Source organism: Neurospora tetrasperma, assembly GCF_000213175.1.
Source record: "Neurospora tetrasperma FGSC 2508 unplaced genomic scaffold NEUTE1scaffold_5, whole genome shotgun sequence".
Taxonomy (NCBI): Eukaryota; Fungi; Ascomycota; class Sordariomycetes; order Sordariales; family Sordariaceae; genus Neurospora; species Neurospora tetrasperma.
In genome coordinates, this window is record NW_009799103.1 from 1,330,063 (window position 1) to 1,353,510 (window position 23,448).

A 23,448-nucleotide genomic window follows, 5' to 3' on the forward strand; every position below is an offset into this window, starting at 1 on the left:
ATATATCCCAAAGAGAGGAGCAATCCGTTTTCCCAATTCCTTCCCTCCCCGTTTTGTATCCCAAGTATAAACCCGCTTGGAATGCTCATGCTGCTCATGCTGCTCATGCTGCTCATGCAAAGCGTAAATGCTAACCAAATTGACAAAAAAATAAAAAAATAAAAAAAAAAAAACAATTAAAAGCAAGATATGCATCCCATCCCCACCACTTTGCAGTGAGTGTGATGGTTCCTTCAACCATACAAACATCGGGGTATCGTCCATCCATTCATCCATCCATCTTTCTTTCTTCTGGTTTTGTGTTTTTTTTCTTTTCTTTACTCGCTATCGCTGCGGTTCTCAGCGTGGCCAGCAACAGTCTTCTCGGTCATGCCCATCTCAGCAGCATAAGTGGTGTGAGGCTTCCACTTGGCCGAGGTGCGGGGGGTAGACTCGGAAAGCATTTGGTCGACCTGCTCGAGGGTGAGGCCCTTGGTCTCGGGCACAAGCAGGTAGGCGTAGATGAAGCAGCAGGTGCAGAGGCCACCCCAGATGTAGAACACCTTGGGGCCCAGGTTGCCCTTGTCCTCGTCGACCATGTAGGGAGTGATGACGGCGATGATGCAGTTCCCTAAACAAGAGGAAAAAGGTTAGTCAAACTATTTTTGAGAAAGACTTTCAAAAGGTAGCAGGACAGAAAAAAAAAAAAAAAGACTTACAGAGCCAGTTGGAGGCGGTGGAAAGGGCAACACCCTTGGCACGAATGGGAAGAGGGAAAACCTCGCCGATGACGACCCAAGAAGCAGGGCCCCAGGTGGTAGCAAAGAAGAAGATGTAGATGCAGATGAAGGCGAGCATGGCCTTGATGGCCATGGTATCATCCGGCTTGCAGGTACCAACGATGGCGACGATGAACTCGCAGATCAGCATGCCGAGAGCGCCCCAGATGAGGAGGGTACGACGGCCGAGCTTCTCCATGGTGTAGAAGGAGATGGGGGTAGAGCAGACGTTGACAAGAGTAGTGACCAGAGACATCAGGAAGGGGTCGTCAATGGTGCCGAGCTGCTGGAAGAAGGTGGTGCCAAAGTAAAAGATAAAGTTGATTCCCGTCCACTGCTGCATCATCTGCATCGAAGTGCCGAGAATGGTGCGGCGGAGGTAAGAACCGCCCTGCCAGATGGAGCCGCGGAAGCAGTTGGCCCACTGCTGGAAGTAGTTGCCGTAGGGGACGACGGTCATTTCAAATTCGTGGTTGGCAACGATCTCGGCAAGTTCATCCCTAACGTAGTCGGAATCGAGCGGCTGGTCGCGCAGACGGGAGAGCACGCCGGCGGCCTTGTCGAGCTTGCCCTTCTTAACAAAGAAGCGAGGGGATTCAGGAAGGAAGAAGATACCAGTAGCAAGAATGAGGGCCCAGGCCATCTGGAGACCAATCGGGATTCTGTAAGAGCCGCTGTCGGGGCGGTTCTGGGTGCCGTAGTCAACGCACGAGGCCACGAGCAGACCCAGGCAGATGCAGAACTGGTAGCCGGACACCATGGCACCGCGGACCTTGCGGGGCGCGATCTCAGACATGTACAGGATGATAATGGCCGAGACGAAACCGACACCGAAACCAGCGACGAGACGGCCGGCAACGATGAGACCCAAGCTCTGGGAGGCAGTCTGGAGAACAACACCGACGATGAAGACGAGGCAGCCGAAGATGATGGTAGGACGACGACCAACCCAGTCAGCGAGATCACCGCCCATGAGGGCGCCAAAGAAGGTACCGGCAGAGAGAATGGAGGTGATGAGCGACTTTTCCTTGGAAGGCAGGAAGGTGGCGCCGGGTCCGTTGATAGTTTCGATAAAGTACTTCATGCCCATGACACCAGAGATGTAACCTGAGTCGTAGCCGAAGAAGATACCGCCGAAAGCGGCAAAGACGCACATCATGTACGCCTTGAGGGTAACGGGAGCCTCAACGCGGGTGACATCGCCCTGTGGCCGGGCCACAGTGACGGCCTCCTTTTCAATGTCGGAGGCGGAGTGATCGTGCTCCATCTTACTTGTCGCTGTGTCGAGATGTGTCTGTCGTCTTGGTAGTGTTCTTGTCGAGTGTTTCTCTTGGGAAAAGGTTTCCGGGAAGACGGGAGAAGAAATGCAAAGAGATTGCAATGTCGCGTCAGGATGATGGAGATAATGATGCAGCTAAGGAATGACAGAAAAGCTTCTTTCGAGACGACGAAGCTTTGTCTTTATGTACTGCATGCTTCCTGTCCTGTCAGTGTCCACTCTTCCCTCTCTCCCCTTCGCCCCCAGATCTACCGAGAATTTGTTGATGGATCCGGGGTCACCGACAATTTCCTGTTCGTCTTTCGGCATCGCGAACGACTTCAAACTGTCACGAGACCAAGAAACTGGACCAGATGCTTACGGACCATCCCCGCCCAAGTCCGGCCCTGGCGGCGCTGTGGAAGCATGGATGCCCGGGGAGGCGAAGTCAGCACTTGGGCAGGAAGATGCAGAGCTAGTGTGCAAGCACTCCGAGACGGCCTCGAACCTCTCATCCAACCCCGTGTAGGATCATCCTGGGCGAACCCCCGGGGAGACATGGGAAGGCAAAGGCCGGGGAAATTGGAATTCATGGGGATGCAGTGGGAGGGACCGCCAGCCGCCTTGGAGGAGGAGAGTGTCTGACTCGCTGAGGGCTGCTGAATGTGGCTTGCGAGTGTGGAGTAAGCCACCGGAGAGCCTCATGGCAATGGAGTCCCCCCAGGCCCATCCCCAGAGAATCTAGACTCTGGCTGGGGAAGACCCAGTCGGATGGGAAAGCATGGGGTTGTGATGGGGTCGTTGCAGACCCGCTGAAAAGTAAACAGAAGCGCATCCGGGTTAGGGTTCCGTGCGGGATAGCTCAGGGGGCGATGGGTCCGCGATGGCTTCAAGGCCCAGAAGAGACCAAACGCCCGAGGAGAATCCACCGGAATGCGTCAGGTAACGTAAGGAGGGCCAATTGGGTAAAATGAAAGCTAATTAGGCTAAATTCAAGAAGAAGACCAGATGGGCTTTTCAAAACTCGGTCCTTTTGTGGCGCCGTGTGGCTCCGGTGTGGATGTGCGGTGGATGTGCGGTGGATGAACTGGTGGAGTTCCCGGCTGATGGGTTCTTGTACAAAACACCAACCAGCTCGCAGTATCCGCGAGACGGTCAAGCATCAATGACTCGCCTCCCCTCCAGAACGCTCCAGGTTCCTGGACGACGAAAAACTCTGAAAAACCGGTGACCTCCTGGCAGCTTGACGACGATCTGGAAGCCGCCGAAAGAAGCTGATAAGTCGTGCACCACCGAACCGCCAGCTGCTCCACACCAGAGTGTGTGTAAACTTTTAACGAGTCAACGACATGTCCCATGATGAGAGCCCCGGGTGAACCAAGCGATATCTTATTCCAACGGTCTCGCTCCGAGACATCCGCGATTAGGAAAATCCGGGCAGTAAGGGTTTTGTGAGAGGAAAATTCAACAACAACATCCCGAACAACAGCAACAACAACAACAACCACAACTGTCGGTAAACAAGTGCAAAAACATGGGGAGGAACCAAAACACCGGACGAACCACCCGAATCTGATCTCGCACCCGAATCTAATCTCGCACTGAGATCCGATACTACTAAAGAAACGATCAGCAGGACATGGAGAAGGGCCGATAGCAAACGTTGTCTCGCGTGCCTGTGTATCATTCTTCCCCAAGAATCCGGACCATCCACCACACCCCAGATATTATCTCGGATATTTCGGTATATCTCCTCCCTTTTCGTCAGAAAACCCAAAAATTTTTGGTCGAACCCCGGTGCATTCTTTTTCGTGCCCCTGACATTTCTCCAGGTTTCTGCCCACCGGTCGGTTCTGTGCCTCGCGTGTGCCATCTGGCCAGCAGGCAATAGCGACCAGGAGTCCACACCGTATCTTTCTCGATGCGTGGAGAAAACAAGAGGAGCCTCCTCCGCTCTTATTGTTACATACCTCCCGGCTTAACTTGCACCCCAACCTGGAACCTGACTCCTCCCCCCAGAGTTCCAGTTTGGACATCTGGATATTGTCACGGTATTTTTCGATCGCCATCTCCATCGTAGCGAGATCGAGCGTCAACGGTTTCACCCCAAAGGGAAAGAACGGTCGGGGCTGCGTCTTGTGCTGTGCTGTGGACTTGTGGAAACCCTCCGATGTGATGTTGTGTCTCCCCATTTCCATCTCCCAAAAGTCTCATATGTATGCTCCAGGTCCAGACCACGCACGCCCACACAACCAACAGCCAACCGGGTCGGGTTGCAATGAAGCTATTTTTTGCTACATACTCTGTTTCGATTCGATCTGGTTCCTGTTCGCTGGTAAGGTATCCAGCCCACATGACATCATATGAAGTGCAGCATCTGGGGAAACGAATGAAAGAAAGATCCAGCAGGTGTTGGGGAATGGAGACCCCAGACTCAAGCTTTGATGCTCGCGCCCGCGCGCAGACAGAACAGAGAGGAGCAAATGCGAACTGCTGGGACTGCCCGCTCAAGACAACGGAAGCCTGCCTGGACTTTTTAGTTGGAGAGAGGCCGTTCAGGTTTCAGTTGAGCCCTGGAAAACACGACTTGTTTCAGTCCGCATGATTACCTCTATGAAAATGCTGGAAGTTCTGAATGTTAGCGATGGAGCTATGGGTTTTTCGCCTCCTTCTTCGCAAAGCACTCGTCCAATTGCCATCTCGATGAATTGAAAGCAATAGACTGGTCTTCTCGATCGATGGACTGGAAGTCTGGAACAACATGGATGGCGGTGGTGGTGGAGATAAGCCTAAGCCCCAGTGAGGTGCCTTGTCTTTCCCCAGGCCCAGATGCCATGGCCCGACCCACCTACCTGGTGGTCTCTGCGCCCGGCTCCCTCGCAACCAAGAACTGCGACCCCCGACCGATACCCGAGCCAGTTCCAGTTCCAGTTCCAGTTTTCTCCCCGCAAAACCCTCCACTCAGTCCGGGGCACATGTGACCTTGGGGAGGTTTTCTTTGGGGGAGCATCTGGGGAACGCGTGCACCGCCCCATTCGATCGCATTGGTTCGCAAAAAAAAAACCTGGAGTAATGCGAACTCCACGAAAGTCTAGATGCACTTCTGGAGACCGGATGAACGACTGTTTCGTTTTTCTTCGTTTTGACCACGTCCCACGTTGCTTGCGCTCAGACACCCTGTTTTCGACGCACAGAATGGTAGTACATAGATTGCGTTCATGTCGTTAATCGATTTGCGCAATGTATGCTGTGCATTGTACGACCTTGTGCAAATTGGGTTTGTGGATTTTGATGCAACTTGTGGATTCGACATGCTCATCATGCATTGCACCTTGCTGTGATGAGCAAGACATTGGCAAGGGATATATACACGCTTTGCGAAAGGCTTCAGCGGGTGTTCAAGTTCCGACGAAGTGGTGGGACATGCTGCAGGCTGATTTGGGGCCAGGGAAGAACAGCGACGAAGGAGTGTCCAGGTCGAGAAAACCATCGACGCAGAATTTATGGCGACGACAGGTAAGTACATGCCAACAGGAAGGCTTTGCGAACAAACACAGTCTTCAACCGCAGTTTAGTTAATCTTGATTGCAAGATTATATAGGAGATGTCGAGGTGAGAGCCAAGTGACAATTTTGCGAAACTCAACTTCATCTGACGATGTGAATATGGGGAGGATTAGCATACTTTAATATTAACATTACACTCCAGATCGAGTCTCGTCAAAATAAAGTTTAAGCAGTCCCCAGAAATAAGGTTGACACTACCGCTCGACAGCTGCATAGCCTGTGCATCTCCCGACATCCGAAGCTACCTTACCCTTTTTTTTCTCTTCTCCCGTTTACCCTGTTCGTCCCGTTCCGTGATGACCTCGGTGGCATCCCCTCTGCTGCAGAAGATCCAATGGTCATAAGACCTAGGTGAAAGCCAAGATCCCCCCCCCCCCCCCTAGTGAACCCCAAGCCTCAAGCGATCTCAAAGAGTCATCTTCCATGTTCTGGACCTTGCCTTTCTAGGCAAGCAGCAAAAGTAAGGTAGACACTAGACCCTATGCACAGCCGCAAAAGGTACCTCTAGGCTCGGGCAGCCAAGGCTGAAACAAGCTTTTCACAAGAGTTTGGGGGGAAGGGATGCATGTTGCATCTTGCATTACCGAACGGTCGCCAAATCCCGAAGACCCGGAATCCGGGAACCGACGGGCCGAGGCAATGTGCAAATGCTCATCGGCACCGACTGCATACCTACCTCAACCTACATTCATGGTACTTTTGACAGCTGCACCAGTAGTGACCAGATCATTAATACAACATGTACCTCACTTGAGTGTACCTGAGATACCTTTCTTACCTATCTACCTTTCGTACCTATCTACCTACACGTATCGTGACAAAGCGGTTGGGAGTACATCTGATGAAGATAAACTTACCCGCAGATACCCGCTACCTCCCGTCCTAATGAACACAAACACTTCGGATATATTTGGATTAACTTTCGTTTTTTAAACACCATCCATCAGTTTTTAACCCTCCTGAAATCCAGTCTTTACCAGTTTCCAGACAGTTCCCTATGTCCCGTCCAGAGCCTCGTCTTGTACATTCGACTCATTGTTAGGTAGGAGCTGCTTTGGACATCTCGCTAATGTCAGTTGTAATAAGAAGTAGCGCTGCGAATGGAACAAGTGTACTTGCAGACTGCTTAGTGGTTTGATTAGAGAAAAGGAAAGATATCGATGGTAAATGGTCAAAGATACCTGTAAATATCTTTCATCTACCATGCCATGTTTGAAAAGTAAGACAAGGTTGAGATTCACAATTGCTTCGTCGAATGTGCTCGAAATTATGTGTGTATCTGTAGCAAGAGATACATACCTATGTTTGCGTGAAAAGTGTCATGGATGTGAAACCCCAAAACTCCAGAACTCTTCCCATGCTTACCTGCATTGTCTCAGAGTGAGACATAAGCATGGAGCGAGCCAGGCTTTCTCTACTCTGCCTACCCTAGAGATTCATACCTAGGACACTGAAGTATAGACTTGTATACACTGAAAAGACAAGATGGGTGATATGGTAATGTGATGCCAACCGGGGTCTTTTGGTGTCTTTATTTTTGTCTTTGATAGAAAAGAGACAAAAAAAAAAGTTTGTTCATTCTCAGTTTCCTTCTTTGTTCCTTTTCCCTTTTGTGACTTGGACTCCATTTCTCAAGTTGAGAGTCCCGTCAGGCCGATCAACATTTCACGACCTACCGGCCAGCACATGGGAAAACCATGGAGACCTCGCTGACACGGATAATATATACTCGTATTCATGTTTGATGTTTCCTCGATGTGATGCACACTACTGCGTGCATCCATTATCCGGCCCTGTCTTGGCTATCAGGTGTTGCATGCTCCTTCTCATACAGCCTGGCCTCAGCTTGTCTCATACTACGTAGCTGACTGATATAGTCCATGTTTTCTCCATAGAAAAAGAAACTCGAACACTACAGCGAGAATAGCACTAAAGTTGGAGGGAAACGAATGACTCAAGCAAGAGGAAGCAAGGCAGACAAGGAACAATCAGGTACATGGGTATGAGGTGTGATTACGATTCCTCTCTTTTTCCGACGCCGACCATGCGTATGCATTCTCCAAAATATACAAATGCCATTTTAATCTCCCCCTTTTTACCCCTGTTCACGCTACGTTCCACATACTTGGATAAATCGCAAAACCTATACTCAACAATAATAGCATTCGGCGATGGGGGAAGAATGCCGCCACGGCAACATGAAGAAGCGAAAATGCCTGACTCTATGGTCGGTTGAGACCCTGCTTGGCCTGGATAAGAATAATAATCAGCATCAACAACGTACCAAAGGAGACGATCAAGACCGGCGACATACCTTCATCTGCTCTATCCGAGCCTTCAACTGGCTCGTCACTTCCGCAGCCCTCTTCCAGCTTTCCATTCCACCCGCTGTACCACTCGAAGGAGCCTGTAACCTGCTCGCGCCAGTCCTCATGCCAGTCCTACTGCTGGACCGCTCCGCTCCGTAGCTACCGAAACCCATAGAAGCCAGCGACTCGGAGCTCCTAGCCTCCTCCACCGGCTGACGGAAGCCAGCAGGGGTACCACGGCCGCTACTTCCTCCGCTACCTCCTTGGTGGTACCTAGGGTCCGGGCTCACCTTCTGGTGGAAGCCGCCCGACATCATGCCGTCGCCGCCGTTCTCCTTCTCTTCACTCATGCTGCTGGCAAAGCTCATGCGGTTCCTATTCGCTGACTGTTGCTGGTAGCCGTTATCGTTATAAATGCCACCGTCGTGGGTTGGGCTCATGACTCCAAGACCGATGTGAGGCGAGCTGGGACTGCCCGGCCGGGCACGGTTCGCGTGGCGTAGTTGATCCTCGGTGTGGCTCAGAGCTCGTTTGAGCCTGTCCAGCTCACGGCGCAACCGGTCGTTGGTCTGCTCGGCCGCTTCAAAATCACTGCGAGCCCGGACCAGCTGGGTCTCCTTGGCCTTGATCGAGAGCACGTCCCTGGTATGGTCCTCAATCAAGGAAGCATTCTGGTTCTTAAGTTCCTGGATCTCTGACAAGAGTTTCGACCGATCATGACGAGCGTCCTCGAGTTGCTTCAGCAGGCGATCATTGGCATCTCGGAGCTCTTCAAGTTCAGCACGCTCAATGTGGGAAAGGCCTGAAGGTGGGGGTGGCATTGGGGGAGTAGGGGTGTAATCCATTGGTACCGGCTTCGCGAGGGAACGCCCAGCAAGACCCCCTGGCTGGAGACCGCCACGTCCTAGTCCCATGCGTGGTGGTGCTGGCCGTTGCTCCTCGGGGGAAGGCGGATCATCAAGGTCCATAGGCTCCGGTTCCGGCTCTGGCTCCGCGCGTCGAGGAGATGGCGGCGCAGCAAATGCCGACCGCTTCTGTGGGGCCTTGATACCGCCACCAAGACCACCGCTAGGAGCAGCACCACCGGGTTTTGGTACACCTATCTTGTTACCCAGACCACCCATGCGCGGGGGCGCGGCGGCGGCAGGGGCTGGTGTAGGTGTCTGGGCAGGAGGCGCCGCTGCGCCAAATCCTGCTGGCTTCTTGGCACCGGCAGGTGCCTTCTTGACGGGACCCTTCTTCGCAGGACCCGGAGGCGGTGCTCGAGCTGCTGGCGGAGGCGGCTTTGGCTTATCCTTGGCCTTGACCTCAGCTGCCTCGTAGAACTCTTTGATCTTGTTCTTCCGGATGTCGTCCAAGCCTTCGAGATGCGGGTTCATCGCCCTTTCGCCAATGATCTTCATAATCGTACCCAAAACCTCGGCACCACCCGAGCGAAGAGCTTCACTGCTTTCGGCAAGAAGCTTTTTCGCGCACTCAACCATGGTCGCAATCTCTTGTTTGCTGGGGACATCCTTCGTTGTGCGCAGGCACCTGACGAGGAACTTCATGGTACCTTCCTTCACTTGAGGATTCTTGTGTTTGAGGAACTCGGTGATATCTTCCATGTTTTCCGTTAGATCAGTCGACAGGAAAACGGCATCCAGGGCAAGCCCCAACGCATCCGCCACTGACTGCTTCTTTTCCTTCAGACGCTCGAGGATAGGCTGCATGACGGTAGAGCGATACTTGGCAAAGCCCCTTCGCAGACCCTTTGCGAGTAGCTCGATACACTGTGCTGCCTGTGTGACGACGGCAATGTTGGCGTCCTTCATACACTTTGCCAAGCAACGTGTGATCTCGTTAAAGTCTCCCTCCTTGATTCTTGGAACGTTCACAACCGCGTAAAGGGCCTCACATGCCTCCTTTCTCTCTTTCCACTTCGACGAGGCGATATTCTCAAAAAAATCTTTTGGTACTTTGCTGATGATATCCTGTGGTTCGGCCAAATCGAATGCGTCGATTTCCCCTACGTCTTCATCCTCAGGTGCGTCAGCCATTTCTTCATCTTCGTCGCCGCCTCCTGCAGGAGCGGCGGCCTGCGCAGCTTGCTGTGATCGAAGAAGACGCTCTTGCTTGGGAGCCCCTTCGGATTTGGCCTTTTCGAACAGTTGTTCTAGATCATTTTGTTGAGTCGGCTTGAGTTCGCCCCAGAACATGGGCTTCATGGCGTCGCGCAACCACCTGTAGAACTCTACGGTAAGGTTAGTAGCCTCGGCTCTTACGTTCTTGTCGGCATGGCCAAAGACCTTGGGCAAGAACTTGAGCACGGGCTTGGGGTCTGCCGTCTTGCAACCATAGTTGTGGAAAATGGCCGTTAGCGCAGCGAGCGCAGCAGCGACGACCTTGGGAACCTTGTTGGAGAGGACGGGAAGGATTTCTTCGATAACGGGGCCGGGGACGTCGAGTTCGATATAAAGAAGAAGCGCTTCGAGAGAGTTGGTCTTGATGGCAGGTCTGGTAGACGGGAGACCCTTTTCGACAATGGACGTGATGGTGTGTTGTCTCGACCGAACAGCGCCTTCACGACCGCCGAACTTTAGGAACGCGCAAAGAGCAGCCATGCCTTCTTGTTGCGCAGCGACGTTGGAATCCGCGACAGCACCCTTCCACAAGCTGGGATCCTGGACAAACGGTCGAAACGCGGGATCGTATTCATCGGGGGTCTTTTCGAATGCCTGAGCGGCCTCTTCGTATGCTGCCTTGCGTACTTTCCAGACCTAGCCAGCGTTAACAGGAATTCTGGGACTTGTAAGCGCAACGAGAGAGACAAGTCTTGGACCGAAACGTACCTTGTGTACCCAACGGTCTGTAAGGGGCAAGGAGCTGAAGTCCTCTTCGTCACCCATGGTTGCGGTTCTGGGTGTTGTGCTTGTTATCGCAGGGCTTTCGGTCTGTGCTATTTCAGGGTTCGACGGATATCGGGACTCAGAAGACAGTCGAGGATATCGTCTCGACGGGTCGGGGAATGAAGGAAGGCTCGAAGTGCTCTGACTGGCGGGAGTTGAGGTTGATGTAGTCTTGGAGTCGAACGAGGGTGGGCGACCTAGGGAGGAAACTCGCTTGATTAGTCTCTGAAGCGAAAGGGGTTTTCTAGAGCCGACCATAATGGGAACAAGAGTGGCATTGGAGGGACGAAAGCGAAATGTGTGCCGTCACGGTGCCTGTTGGGGTGGCCTCTGGTGTCGATGGTGTTCACCCGTTCAGACGGAAGATAGGGAGGGGAGGACTTACAGAAGCTATCAACTTGCTAGCAAGAAACGAGGAGCGGACAGAAGCAGCAGTGACTTGGATGGATGATGCAATGTGTCAGGCAGCTGTTTTGTTTGTTGTCTGCGACTGGCAACAATGGAGTGTCGCGGGTGCGTAAAGGAAGGGAAGATGTACTGTAGGTGATGTTGAGGATGTTGCGGCGGGGAATCCGGTCGTCGCTTCTCGATTGCTGCGCTTTTAGCAATTGCGCAGTGTGGGCACGGTGGGCGATAAAGATCGAAGAACTTCCACTTGAGGGCCAGGAAGTTCCGTTGTCGTGTATTCCTGCTCGACCGCCCTGGTGTGCGTGTGTGATCCGCGGGGGGGAAGGAAGCGTATCCGCGAAGTTGGCGAGATACCGACAGCCGTGGTCGAGGGTGATGTATTGTTGTAGATTTGTTGACGGTGACAAGAGTCACGGTCAGTCGACGGCCACGGTAAGTAATTTGTTGTTCGTGCTTCCCGTTTCGCGAACAGGCTCTGGTTGGCGGGACAAGGGAGCGGACCAAACTGTGAGTGGACGCCGGGACGGGGTGCGACAGCGAGAGATGCCCTGGCGCGGGAGGTTCCCTTGTTCCCCTTGTTCCCCACGTTGAACCCTAACGCCTTGTGAACGCCCAGCAAAGTCTAATGTCGACCCCAAGCAATAACCCTTGCACGCCATAGCAGCCTCCTGTGGCTCAAGGGGAAGCATGTGGCTGCGGTGTCCAATCATCTGGCAGCCTCGTCTACTGACCGCTACCTGATGTCCATCAACCCCTCTTTGATCTGCGCCTGCTGGCCCGTCACAGTCCGCCAGCGCTTATGTGCCAGCTGTCGATAAAGGGTCCTCGGTATCTGCCCCTGTCCATTCCAGTTGATGGTGCTCCCTGACACCTATGTAGAGGCAGGTTAGGTACCTCTAGGTAACCCTGACAACAAAGGCCAAGGCCCTGTGATAAGCCTGACGGGATGAAGCTGATGCGTTGTTTCTCTGCCCCGCCAAAAGCAAGACAGTCAGTCCGCCCACTGAAAGGGAACCCAAACAAAGTGCTACAGTGGGTGAGCCGTCAGGGCAGTCTGGCTTTGTCGCTGCGGTTTCCATCTGAGGCAGTTCGTTACATGCCGGCGCCGCATTGGATCGCAACCACAATGCACATGGACACACACGAGACTGAAGCATCTTGAACAACATCATTGAGCACCAAACAGACAAACACCAAATCTTCGATACCAGTACCCGCCATATTGCCCTCAGCCCACTTCCATTCTATCTCGCCACGAACCATTCAAGCTGCAATCTAGAGCTCCATTCGCCTCGACTAGACGGGACTCGAATCCTACTTATTCTTCTCAGGAGCCCAGAGGCAGAGAGACCAACCAAAAAAAGCCACCAACGCAGAGCGCAGGGCAGCTAGAGACAGCGACAACTAAGTCCAGGGACAAGGGGTCCACTTTTAGGCGAACTCCTCACCGTTTGGATTTGGATCTGGATCTGGATCCGGGATCAAAGCGAGGAGAGAAAGAAGAAAGAGAGCCCGACAGCTGGCACATGTAACCAGGATAACAACAACAACAACATCACAACAATAACAACAACAACTACTACTACACGGTAACCCGACCTCCACAACACCGCCGCCGACCTCACCAGACTCACTACTCCCGTTGCTACATACTACCGTGAGCACCCAAAGGAGCAGCTCTCCCGCGCTCAAACACTTAGTAGAGGTAGCTTGGAGTGCTCGTGGCCAGCTCTCTGCTTCCCCCCCCATCCCGCTACCTGACCGAAAGGACCGGGCCTCCACCGAGATGGAGTATAAAGTCCTGAGCTGCCAAACAATTCCGTCACACTAAGGCATCGCGATCAAGATCTCCCCCGTATAAACAAGTCAACAAACGTGCACGATAACTGTACCTACCCTTCGGGCGACGCGGCAAGTGGCCACGATACGGACACGGACACGGTCAAGTCCTGGCAAACGAACGGACCGACACCGATCCCGACTCCGCGACAAACCAAAACACCACATTTTCTCCCAAGATACGCCCCTTTAGCTGACCCGCCTCCTTTGGCTGGCAACCATGTCCCAAATATTGACCTCTCGGCAGGCCGATGAGCTGTAGGTTGCTACTACTTGTCTGTAGTCGAGTCGAGACAATGGCTAACTTGTTGTCCGCCAACCCCACAGACACAGAGCCCTCATCGCATACCTCACTGCCGCCAACCTGCCCAACACCGCCGCCGCCCTCCGAGAAGAGTTGAACCTAAGCGAAGAGGTTTTTGATCCAGCTACGGCAAAAAAGTATGAAGGCCTACTAGAAAAGAAATGGACTAGTGTAGTCCGACTGCAGAAAAAGGTGCGCATCCTGTCCGCTGTCCGACCGCCAAATAACCTTTTCTCCCCCTCTCCCCCTTACCAGCCGCTTACCCCCTTGCCACATACAGATTATGGATCTCGAGTCGCGAAATCATATCCTACAGTCAGAGCTCGACAATGCGACGCCTACATCGCGACAGAACAAAGACCCTGCCGCCTGGCTACCCCGAGCACCTCCTCGACACACGCTTCAATCACACCGCGACCCCATAACCTGTGTAGCGTTCCACCCTGTTTTCTCGTCTCTAGCTTCCGGATCAGAGGATCAGACCATCAAGATCTGGGATTGGGAGCTAGGCGAGCTAGAGAGGACGATCAAGGGCCACACAAAAGCTGTCCTCGACGTCGACTATGGCGGCCCCCGCGGGAACACGTTGCTAGCTTCGTGCAGCTCAGATCTAACTATCAAGCTTTGGGACCCCCTAGACTCGTATAAAAACATTCGGACTCTACCCGGCCACGATCACAGCGTCAGCGCCGTGCGATTCATCCCTGGTTCTGGTAACCTTCTGGTTAGCGCAAGTCGCGACAAGACACTAAGGATATGGGACGTGAGCACAGGGTACTGCGTCAAGACATTGCGCGGCCATGCCGAGTGGGTGCGCGACGTGTGTCCATCCATTGACGGGAAGTATATACTCTCCACCAGCGACGATTACACAAGCAGGCTATGGGATGTAACGATAACAAACCCCGAGCCCAAGGTGACCTTGATCGGCCACGAGCATGTCGTGCTATGTTGTGCCATTGCACCTCCGGCCGCATATCAGAATCTTGCCGCCATGGCCGGTATCAAGAAGCCCCCTGCGACAAGCTCTGCCGAGTTTATGGCCACGGGCTCTCGAGACAAGTCGATCCGGTTATGGGATGCGCGCGGGACATGCATCAAAACCTTGGTCGGCCATGATAACTGGGTGCGAGGGTTGGTGTTCCATCCTGGAGGAAAATACCTCTTATCTGTATCCGATGACAAGACCCTTCGGTGCTGGGATCTGACACAAGAAGGAAAATGCGTCAAGACGATCGGGGATGCGCATGGCCACTTCGTCCAGTGCATCAAATGGGCCCCGTCGGTTATCAAGGATGCGTCGGTGAACGGTGAACATGGGGAACCAAACGGGACGCCAAAGAAGGGAGGAGCGGCTGCCAACCCCGAGGCTCAGATCCGTTGCGTTATTGCGACAGGAAGCGTTGACTTGAACGTCAGAATCTTTGCCAACTGATGCATACGCATGGCATAAGAGCGGCTAGAGCAGGATGTCTCAGGCAGAGAGAGCCCATGCACCGGAAGCAAAGACACAGGTTGCTGCTCAGCGGGCCCTTGCTGATATCCACCACTACCCGAGAGCTATATTCTTGGACGGCTGGCCGTGATGCTAGCTCCTAGAGCACTTGCCCCGAAGAACATCATTGCTGTTTTTTGTGAATGGGGCTTGCTAGTACTCGCACGCATCACAGTCCTTGGATGAGACCTGGAGAAGCAAACCCACAAGAGAAAAAGAAGAAAAGAAAGGGAAAAAAAAAACACAAAAAAGACTAAAAGGAAAAAGGAAAAAGAGACTTCTCGGCGGGCACCTCACGGGAAAAAGGGGTCTCGTCACGACTAATACCCACCCATTTGAGCAAAAAGCAGGGAGGTAGGGTGACGGACGGGCACTCCTTCTTGCATCATCTTCTCGTGAGACCCATCAAATGATAATGTTGCGCCTGATGGATGATGACTGATGAGAGATCTTTTTTAGACAGATGAAAGAGAAACAGTAGAGAGGAACGGCACGGGAAACTGAGAGGATTTGTAGATATGAACAGAATTCAATAGATACCCCAATTTTTGGACGACTTATACTCGAGTGCCGGTTCTCGTCCGTTACCATGGGAAAGCAGCTCTTTTGGCTTTGCAGCAGTGATGAGTCTCGACGATAGCCGATACTTTGTCTTTACCCTTCTTCTGCTCGTTCTTCCAGTCGCGAATCCTAGCATACACTCTACCAACTCTCCGGCTGGATACAGTACTCCCTTCTGACAACCAGCTTCAACACTCTAAGGACTTGTACCCGACCTCAAGCTACCAACACAGCCAATAAACTTGCACATTGTCCTCCTGGCATTTCTGCTTAGTCTTGTGTAACTGAGTTATTCCGTGTGAAGTCCAAGTGGATTTCGCAAGCTGGCGTACCAATTACGTTCAGTTGCACCTAGTCGTAGCAATAACCCCCACGGGGAAGCCAACCCATCGCTTGTGCCGCCCAAGTCGGTTGTACAATTTACCTAATACCGATCTTCTTCTGTAGCTATGCCGCTGCAAACTGTTGAACTTAAGCATGCATGTCTCACTCAGCAAGCAGAAGGGTCCTTACAAAAACATTTCTTGAGCTTTATGGCCTATGCGGGCTTTATGGCGGTGTGACCATTCCACTGCCGTCGAGTATGTATATACTTACTTATTTCTCTAGTGTCCAGTAAGATGACTACCTCTACGTAGTAACTCGAATTCCCTCTCCCCCTTCCTCTCTTGTATGATTCGCCCGCGAAAACTCACGATGGAACTGTTCTTACCCCCTCATGCCATGACGTGTGCTCCATCTTTCTTTCCTTCTGTTTGATCGAGGCGCCTCGCCAGTCGCCACTGCCGTCGTTTGTGCGCCTAAGTACTAGGTATGTATGTGTGTATGTCTTGTTTAGGAAGCAGCTACATACATACTACCCTGCCACTATACTAGCGAGGCGCCAAACCTACTGTACCCTATGGAAGGGATGCCCCTTGGCCACCCCTTTTTTTCCCCACGATCCTGCCCTTGTCCGCGCCTACCAGATCGACGCAGCTACCTTACTGTAATGGACGGGAGGACCCGTTACCCGTACGTAAGTACCCTCGTACCCGACGAGCCGACCTTCGTGTACACCACTTTAACCCGTAACTGATGTTGCCGAGTCGAAGAGGTAATGAAACTGACGCCACGCCACGTCTTCCCTTTTAACGAATCAGCTGCGGTTTTGACAATGTCTTTTTTCGGCAAAGAAATTCAGTAACCTTTTACGTATTCTGTAGTTTGTACTATAGAAGTAAGAAGTGCGCCGAAAAGTCCACTTCCAACATGGAAGGTCCACCCGATACAGAATGTCAATCTGGCACACCTGCCCCCTTGCTACGAACGCTTATGGAAGGTGCACTGCACAGGCTGTGGACACAGGGTACTTAGCCCAGTTGCGATGCCTTCACCTCCCCTTGGTATTGGATACTAGGTGTGATCCGGTCCCCAAAGCCAAGGGTGGAGTTCCAGTCTGGTCAACTTCCTTTTTATCAGCTCAACACAATCCGCATATACAGCCAGTGGCTACTTAGTAGCTTTCCATCCATTTGCCTGAGACACAGAAGGACATGAGCGGCTCTGTGTACTCAATCTGTGGCCGACTCTACGACAAGTGGACGTACAGTGTGTTCGGTATCGTGGGGGAACATCATCCGCCGGCCATCGCCTTGCCTCACCCCCTCCTCCTTCCCACATTGCCCTCTACAAGGATTGCCATCGTGTATGCCGATCGACATGCAAGCTTCCGGACTACGGGGGATACGGGCACGGCTGCGTTCTGTGTGATGATCCGTGGTTGATGAGTCGCGCCAACTTGGCGGCAAGAAACTGCAGTGGTAATACTGATGATGCGACAAGATCCAATTACTGAGTCGTGAGGCGACATTGACGCTTGACGGAGCTGTCTCATTGGAAGTTGGCGTGGTGTCAAGGCTAGGGAATCGTGCGGGGAGAATACGTAGACATGAAGCTCCAAGAGAAACGGGAGGCTTGAACGATGGGCAGCCAACTACTTTGAGGTTAGATGTGAGTGAGAGCGGGACACCAGTCACCATCGAGGAGGCCAACCAAAGGGGTACTGGGGAAGAGGACACGACATTGAACGCAAGTCTCGATCACCGCGGAGAAGGGTCCAACCCGGTTCTCCAGCTCGACTGAGGGCGTCTCAAGGGCACGAAAAACCTATAAATACCTCCTCTTCAACCTCTTCCCAGCCTCGATTCTCTTCTTCAGCATCATCACACATACCAGACAGACAACACAAGACAACCCAATCTCTTTCACAAATCACACTCTCGCAATCCCAAGCCCTCTAACCAACCAATCAACCAACCACCTCCTCACCCAACAAAAACATGGCTCCCTCAGTCGACCCTACCAAGGTCATCTTCTACCAGAAGAAGAACTTCGAAGGCTCCGGCGACACTTACGCCGTAGGCCAAGACGTCTCAGTCCCTGGCTCTCTCAACGACAAGTACTTCTCCGTGGCCGTCGGCGCCTCTGCAAAGGTCATTGCCTGGCAGCACTACAACGAATCAGGCCACTACCGCGAATGGACAACATCCCAGGCTGACATCTCGGACATTGGCGGTTTGTCTCGCTTCCGGGTGGTCGACGACGACACGCGCGCCATCTCTTTCCTGTTCAAAGACGCCACGGGAGGGGCGGACAAGCAGTACAGCTTGAAGGTGGATGCGAGGGACGTCGGGACCGTGCTGCTCTACAGTAATGATGGAGACGAGTATGGGTTGGTCGGGATTATGCCAGAGGGAGGACCGCCAGTTACGACGGCGGTGTATGTGAGGGATGAGCATTCCGGGGTTTATATCGCTGTGGGATCGGTGTATTTCGAATGGAATAAGGATAACAACGAGGTGGATGTGGTGGAGAACGAGCATTGGCCGAAGCAGTTGAAGTCGAAGAGGACGGGGAAGAGTAGCTTTGAAGTTACTCTGGTTGACAACAAGCCGTCGGAGTGAGAGTGAGGGGGAAATACAACAGGGAAGCTGGACGCTGGATGGCATGCACTGGATGAGGATAAATAGGTGATGCTGAGATGTTTGCGAGAAGCGAGGCTGAGATTGAAATTTGGGTTCGTGAAGTAACATCGGGATTGGATATATAGGTACTATCGTCGCTCGTTAACAAGAAGCAATAAATGAAATCCATACGGGAGTATCTCTCATCGGAATTGCTGCAACGCCGGATCCGCCAAATGCGTCTTATCGTTAGGCGTAGCAGGATATCTATCCTGTCCATATGTCGCATTCAGCGTGACAGCCCCCACAATCTCACCATTTTCCAGCCGAATATGAGTCCTGATAGCAAACTCCTTGAGACCTTCCTGATCGACGACGATCTGACGAGAACCCCGAATCCAGCTACCATAGCCTCCATAGCCAGTGTGCTGGCCAAAGCAGAGGTCTATTCCACGTCCACGTCCATATCCATGTCCGTTTCCTTCCCCTTCTCCTTCGTCGTCCTCCCCAGCGACAATAGCCTTCTGCTGAACACCAGGGACTTTTCCATCCCACTTATAACACCACGTATTCCCATGATCGTGCCCAGAAAAGAGTGCCATCATGCCGGGAATCGAAGCGATAGCTTCCATAAAGGGGACGTCTTGCTCACCATAATCACAGCCCTCGCCACTCTCCCCATTTGCACACCACCCTTGTCCTTGCTGCGAAAGAGGCTGATCGTCGTTGATTCCCGGTTGACGGTGTGCATCTACACCTCCCTGCTGCTGTCCTTGCTGGCCTTGTTGGAGAGCCAAGGAAGCGTTGGTCGGGATGTGGACGAATCCTATCGACGGGATTATTCTTCCTTTTCCGTCAGCTCCGCCTCCTCCGGCTTTGGCTGCGATGGAAGCACTGGTGGATTTGAACCAGTCTACCACTGATTGATGGACCCAGTTCGGCTCGCTGAGGAGTTGACCCGTCTTGGGATGCCGTTGTTGGTATTTGTTTCCGCCTCTGCTGTCGAAGAACCAGAGTATTAGGGCTGGGGTGTCGCAGCCGCCGCTGGCTGTCTGCTGGTTTTGGTTTTGGTTTTGGTTCGGGTAGAAGTTGTTGATGTTGACAAGGTTCAACGCCCATCGATACCATGGCTGCCGCGCCCTCCGCTGTACTACTTTCGGGTTGTTGTTCTCGCAATGTGCTGGGTAGACCGGGAGATAATAGTTAGTAACCCCCGCCTCTTCATCAGTAGTAACCATCCTCGCCGTCCTCGAACTCAGCCACTTCTTTTCTTCTTCAAACAACGCCTCCCTCGAAAGATTAAAAGCACTATCGTGATTTCCGTACGTACTCGCCCACGTCAACCCTCTTCGCACCATCGGCTCCACGATTTGGTCGATATACGCTGTGCTGTTTTCCTTGAAGGTATTCTCGCCCGTGATCAAGTCCCCGTTCAATACAACGAGGTTTGTTGACGGTTCAGAGTCAAGTACGCTGTTCATCACTCGGATGGAGGAAGCGTCTTGCAGGGGACCCCATTTTTCCCAGGCGTTCTCGCCGAAGTGGAGGTCTTCGAAGATGGAGATTTGGAAGGTGTTGGTCAAGCCCCTGGGGGAGAAGGTGAGGGGGGGTGGTTCAGAGAGGGAGGAGTGGGTGGGGGTTTGGCGGCCGTGGGTTTGGTCGGGTAGTAATAGGAGGAGGAGGAGGAGAAGGGTTACAGCGGCAACAGAGGATGATCCGGCGAATAACTTTTGCCAGAAGGGGGAATGGCGGCGGTTCCTCTTGATGGCGGAGTGGTGGTTGGTGTGACGAGGTAGCTCGGTCGGAATGTGATGAAGGTCTTTGCGATCTTTGGGGTGAAATGCCATTTTGTCAGCAACTGAAACCGCGGAAAGGATATAAGTTGAAGATGTCTGCGCTTAGAGGGCACAATTGGGCATCCAACTTGACTACGTTGTGCAATGATCTAGCTATTGAACCGAACAACATCAAGAAGCGAACAAGAGCGGGAATCAAGGCGATCAAAGCGGAGGCTATTGTAGCAGTGAATACTACCAGGAGATCTGTCAAATTGCCATGCCCGGTTAAGAAAGTCTTTCACCGATCAACAGATGCGACTGTGAAGGCCGGTGACTGGTGCGCGCATGCATAAAAATGCATCTCCAACGGGCATCACCAGTCTACAGATGTGGGTGTTTTCACATATCATCAAAGTAAAGCAGAAACAAAAATGCGGGGGGGAAAAGTCGGGAGACAAGGCAAAAAAACGAAGATAAATGTGATCCGACCCAGGCTCGATCTGGGGACCTTCAGTGTGTTAGACTGACGTGATAACCAACTACACCATCGGACCAACTGTTAAAGTTAGAGCATCGAGGATGGGTTCACATTCCCGCACATGCGTTTGCAAAATCTTCTATTTTTCCCATTTCTTTCTGCAGCGCTGCGAGTGGGGATATGAGACGAATTTAGGGGTCCGTTCAGGGGTCCAGGGGTGTTTGGTGGTGGAGCTACTGTTCTCGCTTCGCTTACGGCGCTTCAGGAGGCAAGGACTCCCCCGCCGGGGATAGCTTCCTTGTTCTCCTCCGCGCCGGGGACGATGACCTTTTGTTCCGACCCCACGGCGCTCCGCCGGGGACCAGGGCGGAGCGGAGCGGGATGCTACGCAACCATCTAGTGTACTGTGTACATACCAGTTGGCTGTGGCTGGCACTTGATATCGGCATCGAGAACGAGGCCTGTGTAATTGGTTGACTGAGCCACAAAGGTTGGTCTTGCTAGACAGTTGATGGCTAGTCACTCGGAATGTTGGAGTATCTAGTTATGTGCTACGAACCTGTTCGGTCTTGAGCATCTCCCGGACCTTGGAAGAGCCCTGAAGGGGAGACCAAGCAGGCAAGTGGAAGTCAACTTAGCTGCAACATAGTCAAGGGTCGTATCTCGTACGAATGCCGGGAAAGGGGTGCCTGGGGTGCTGGTAAAACAACAACGAGTGATGACGAGATGCGAGGAATGAGACACCAATACGCGAAACGATATTACTTGCATTAGTTGCCGTGATTGACGCTTTTATTGGTCAACAAGCGCGGGACCAACGTCAAATTCATTAACGCCGGTGGTTGTTGGTTAAACCAAGGCTGACCAGACTCCCGAAAAGATCAAAGGCCGGACCCATAGAATGGTGTTTGTTCAGTTACACAGCGTTCCGTACCAACTTGGCAACTTGCGATGGGGCCGACAAGCCGCCGACGGATGGTTTCGAAAGGACTACATATAGGACTCTATCAGAGGGAGGCCATCGGACACCGGGAGATCCGGGACGTGGAGGTACAGGACATTGCTAAACGGCAGAAAGTGTGGCTGTTGTGCAACGGCTTTAGAGAAAATGTCAGCAACGTCGAGATACGCCGAACCCATGACTCTTCGGACCATATCTCTTTAGCTTACCCTTCCCAAACAGCCGCAATACTGGGAGTTGGCCGAAGAGCTGGTTATATGGAGTCATTTTTGCAACCGTCTATGATCCAAATGACGCTGGAACGATGCACATCAGCCATGTGTGTAGCGGTAATAGATGGGTAGCCCTAGTGATTGGGGTGCTCAGCCTCCCTGGATGTCTGCTTATGGGCTCGAGGTGTGAGATCGAGGCTGTTCCCTTCTGGATGGGAGTCCCGTATTGCGACACCGGCCGGGTTTTGCAAAAGCGTTCTAATCGTGCAGAAAGATGAATTTCCCTCTCTCGTTATTTCAAATCCTTCACGTATGGGAATCAGGCAGCGACACGGGTTGTCGTGGACGACAAGTGGCAATAGGAGCACGGTCTCGTCGGGTCTCGCCCTTTTGTCGAAAGTTGTCCCGCTCAGGTGCCGCCCGCGGACCTCTTAGAATGTGCTTACAGGGCAAAGCACCACCGGTCTCGGGTTCTGGGGAATCGATAAGGCATGGGAAGGATTCTTGATATTGACTCCCATCTTGGGGATGAATTGACTTTGGCGAGTAAACAAAAGTTACATACAGTTGCCTGTCCACTGTAGTGTACACCAATAGAGGTAGATATATATATCTCTACACAGTACATGGCGAGTGAGTGTAGGCGAGGATCTTGCTGAAACCAAATCCGTGGTCTTGCCCCCTCTTGGACTAGCCTCAGATGGTGTGAAAAAAAATAGTCCGGATTCGCTTCTACCAAACCTCCTAGACACGGCAGCGAGTGTCCGGACCTTTTTCTCATACCACCTAAGCCTCAGGGCGCTGCCAGTTGATCGACACAGGGTTCCAGCTGCGAGCACAGCAAAGTGGATTCAGGAGCAGCTGTCCGAGTGGTCTCACTGGCTGCCCCTGGGAGTGCACTAACAATTTTACATCTCCAAGTGTTTCTTTCTCACGGGCAACACATAGTTTTGACACGTCCAGGTCTCCCCGATTGCCGACCCCTCGACACCCTCAACACCTCCACCAACGTCAGAATCACCAATCACCACCACTTCAGCCTCCTTTGCGCCTGCTTGTGAATCCCACCGTCCCGGAGTATCGTCGAGTATCGTGGACTAGGAATGGGATGCCAGGCATGGATTCCCTTCTTCTGCAACCCTGCGGCTGGTTGAAGTGCCCCCCCCCCCATCGCTGAGTGCATGTACGTACATGTTGGCGGCGATCCCCCCTCTCTTAGTCTAGGCTGTTTCTTCTTCAGTCCCTCTGTCAGACTGTCTTGCCTGTCACTGCTTCCTTTCCTCGCTTCTTCCCTTTTAGCGGGCTATGTCGTGTTTGCTCCCGTCAACGTCCTTCCAATCCCCTTCCCGTTTCATGTCGACGACATCGGACATTTCTATATCGCCAAGTCGAATGATCGCGCGTCACCCCAAGCCTTGCCTTCGTGGACGAGCCAACAAACAGCCAACACTGTGCGATGCCGACTAGCGCCTGACATCACTCCTCCCCCGACGTCTCAGCTCCATCTTCTCCGAACAACCAACAACGCATCTTCACTTGTCTTTCGTTTCGTTGGGTGCTAATGGTACCCGGGGTACTGTTACCTGCCTTCTACTCTCCTCCTTTTCGTCGTCGTCGTTTTTGAGGTGCCAGTCCTCGTTCATGATACCCCTTCCTCTTGTTGTACTCTTAGTTTAATACATTCCTCT

At 52.6% G+C, this 23,448-nt stretch overlaps 6 protein-coding genes across 6 annotated transcripts; 2 read left to right on the forward strand and 4 right to left on the reverse strand.

Annotated features, from left to right (window-relative positions):
* Positions 1-317: 317 nt before the first annotated feature.
* On the reverse strand, positions 318-2,025 carry NEUTE1DRAFT_123772 (uncharacterized protein; the record flags this gene model as incomplete). The annotated part of the gene is made up of 2 exons (XM_009854870.1): positions 318-610; positions 699-2,025. The coding sequence occupies 2 exons, from the start codon at positions 2,023-2,025 to the stop codon at positions 318-320; spliced, it is 1,620 nt and encodes a 539-aa protein (XP_009853172.1).
* A 5,553-nt stretch (positions 2,026-7,578) lies between these two features.
* On the reverse strand, positions 7,579-10,859 carry NEUTE1DRAFT_147876 (uncharacterized protein; the record flags this gene model as incomplete). Its single annotated transcript, XM_009854871.1, has 3 exons — positions 7,579-7,831; positions 7,897-10,650; positions 10,723-10,859. 3 exons carry the CDS (start codon positions 10,777-10,779, stop codon positions 7,805-7,807), a joined length of 2,838 nt encoding a protein of 945 aa, XP_009853173.1.
* Positions 10,860-13,246: 2,387 nt separating this feature from the next.
* On the forward strand, positions 13,247-14,927 carry NEUTE1DRAFT_85549 (nuclear migration protein nudF; the record flags this gene model as incomplete). The annotated part of the gene is made up of 3 exons (XM_009854872.1): positions 13,247-13,284; positions 13,360-13,522; positions 13,611-14,927. The coding sequence occupies 3 exons, from the start codon at positions 13,247-13,249 to the stop codon at positions 14,763-14,765; spliced, it is 1,356 nt and encodes a 451-aa protein (XP_009853174.1).
* Positions 14,928-17,515: 2,588 nt separating this feature from the next.
* On the forward strand, positions 17,516-18,542 carry NEUTE1DRAFT_117730 (uncharacterized protein; the record flags this gene model as incomplete). Its single annotated transcript, XM_009854873.1, has 1 exon — positions 17,516-18,542. The coding sequence occupies one exon, from the start codon at positions 17,708-17,710 to the stop codon at positions 18,329-18,331; it is 624 nt and encodes a 207-aa protein (XP_009853175.1).
* NEUTE1DRAFT_147879 (uncharacterized protein) lies at positions 18,535-20,178 on the reverse strand (the record flags this gene model as incomplete). The annotated part of the gene is made up of 1 exon (XM_009854874.1): positions 18,535-20,178. The coding sequence occupies one exon, from the start codon at positions 20,176-20,178 to the stop codon at positions 18,535-18,537; it is 1,644 nt and encodes a 547-aa protein (XP_009853176.1).
* A 548-nt stretch (positions 20,179-20,726) lies between these two features.
* NEUTE1DRAFT_102768 (uncharacterized protein) lies at positions 20,727-22,281 on the reverse strand (the record flags this gene model as incomplete). The annotated part of the gene is made up of 5 exons (XM_009854875.1): positions 20,727-20,741; positions 20,775-20,971; positions 21,147-21,185; positions 21,647-21,650; positions 22,207-22,281. The coding sequence occupies 5 exons, from the start codon at positions 22,279-22,281 to the stop codon at positions 20,727-20,729; spliced, it is 330 nt and encodes a 109-aa protein (XP_009853177.1).
* Between the last annotated feature and the right edge of the window lie 1,167 nt (positions 22,282-23,448).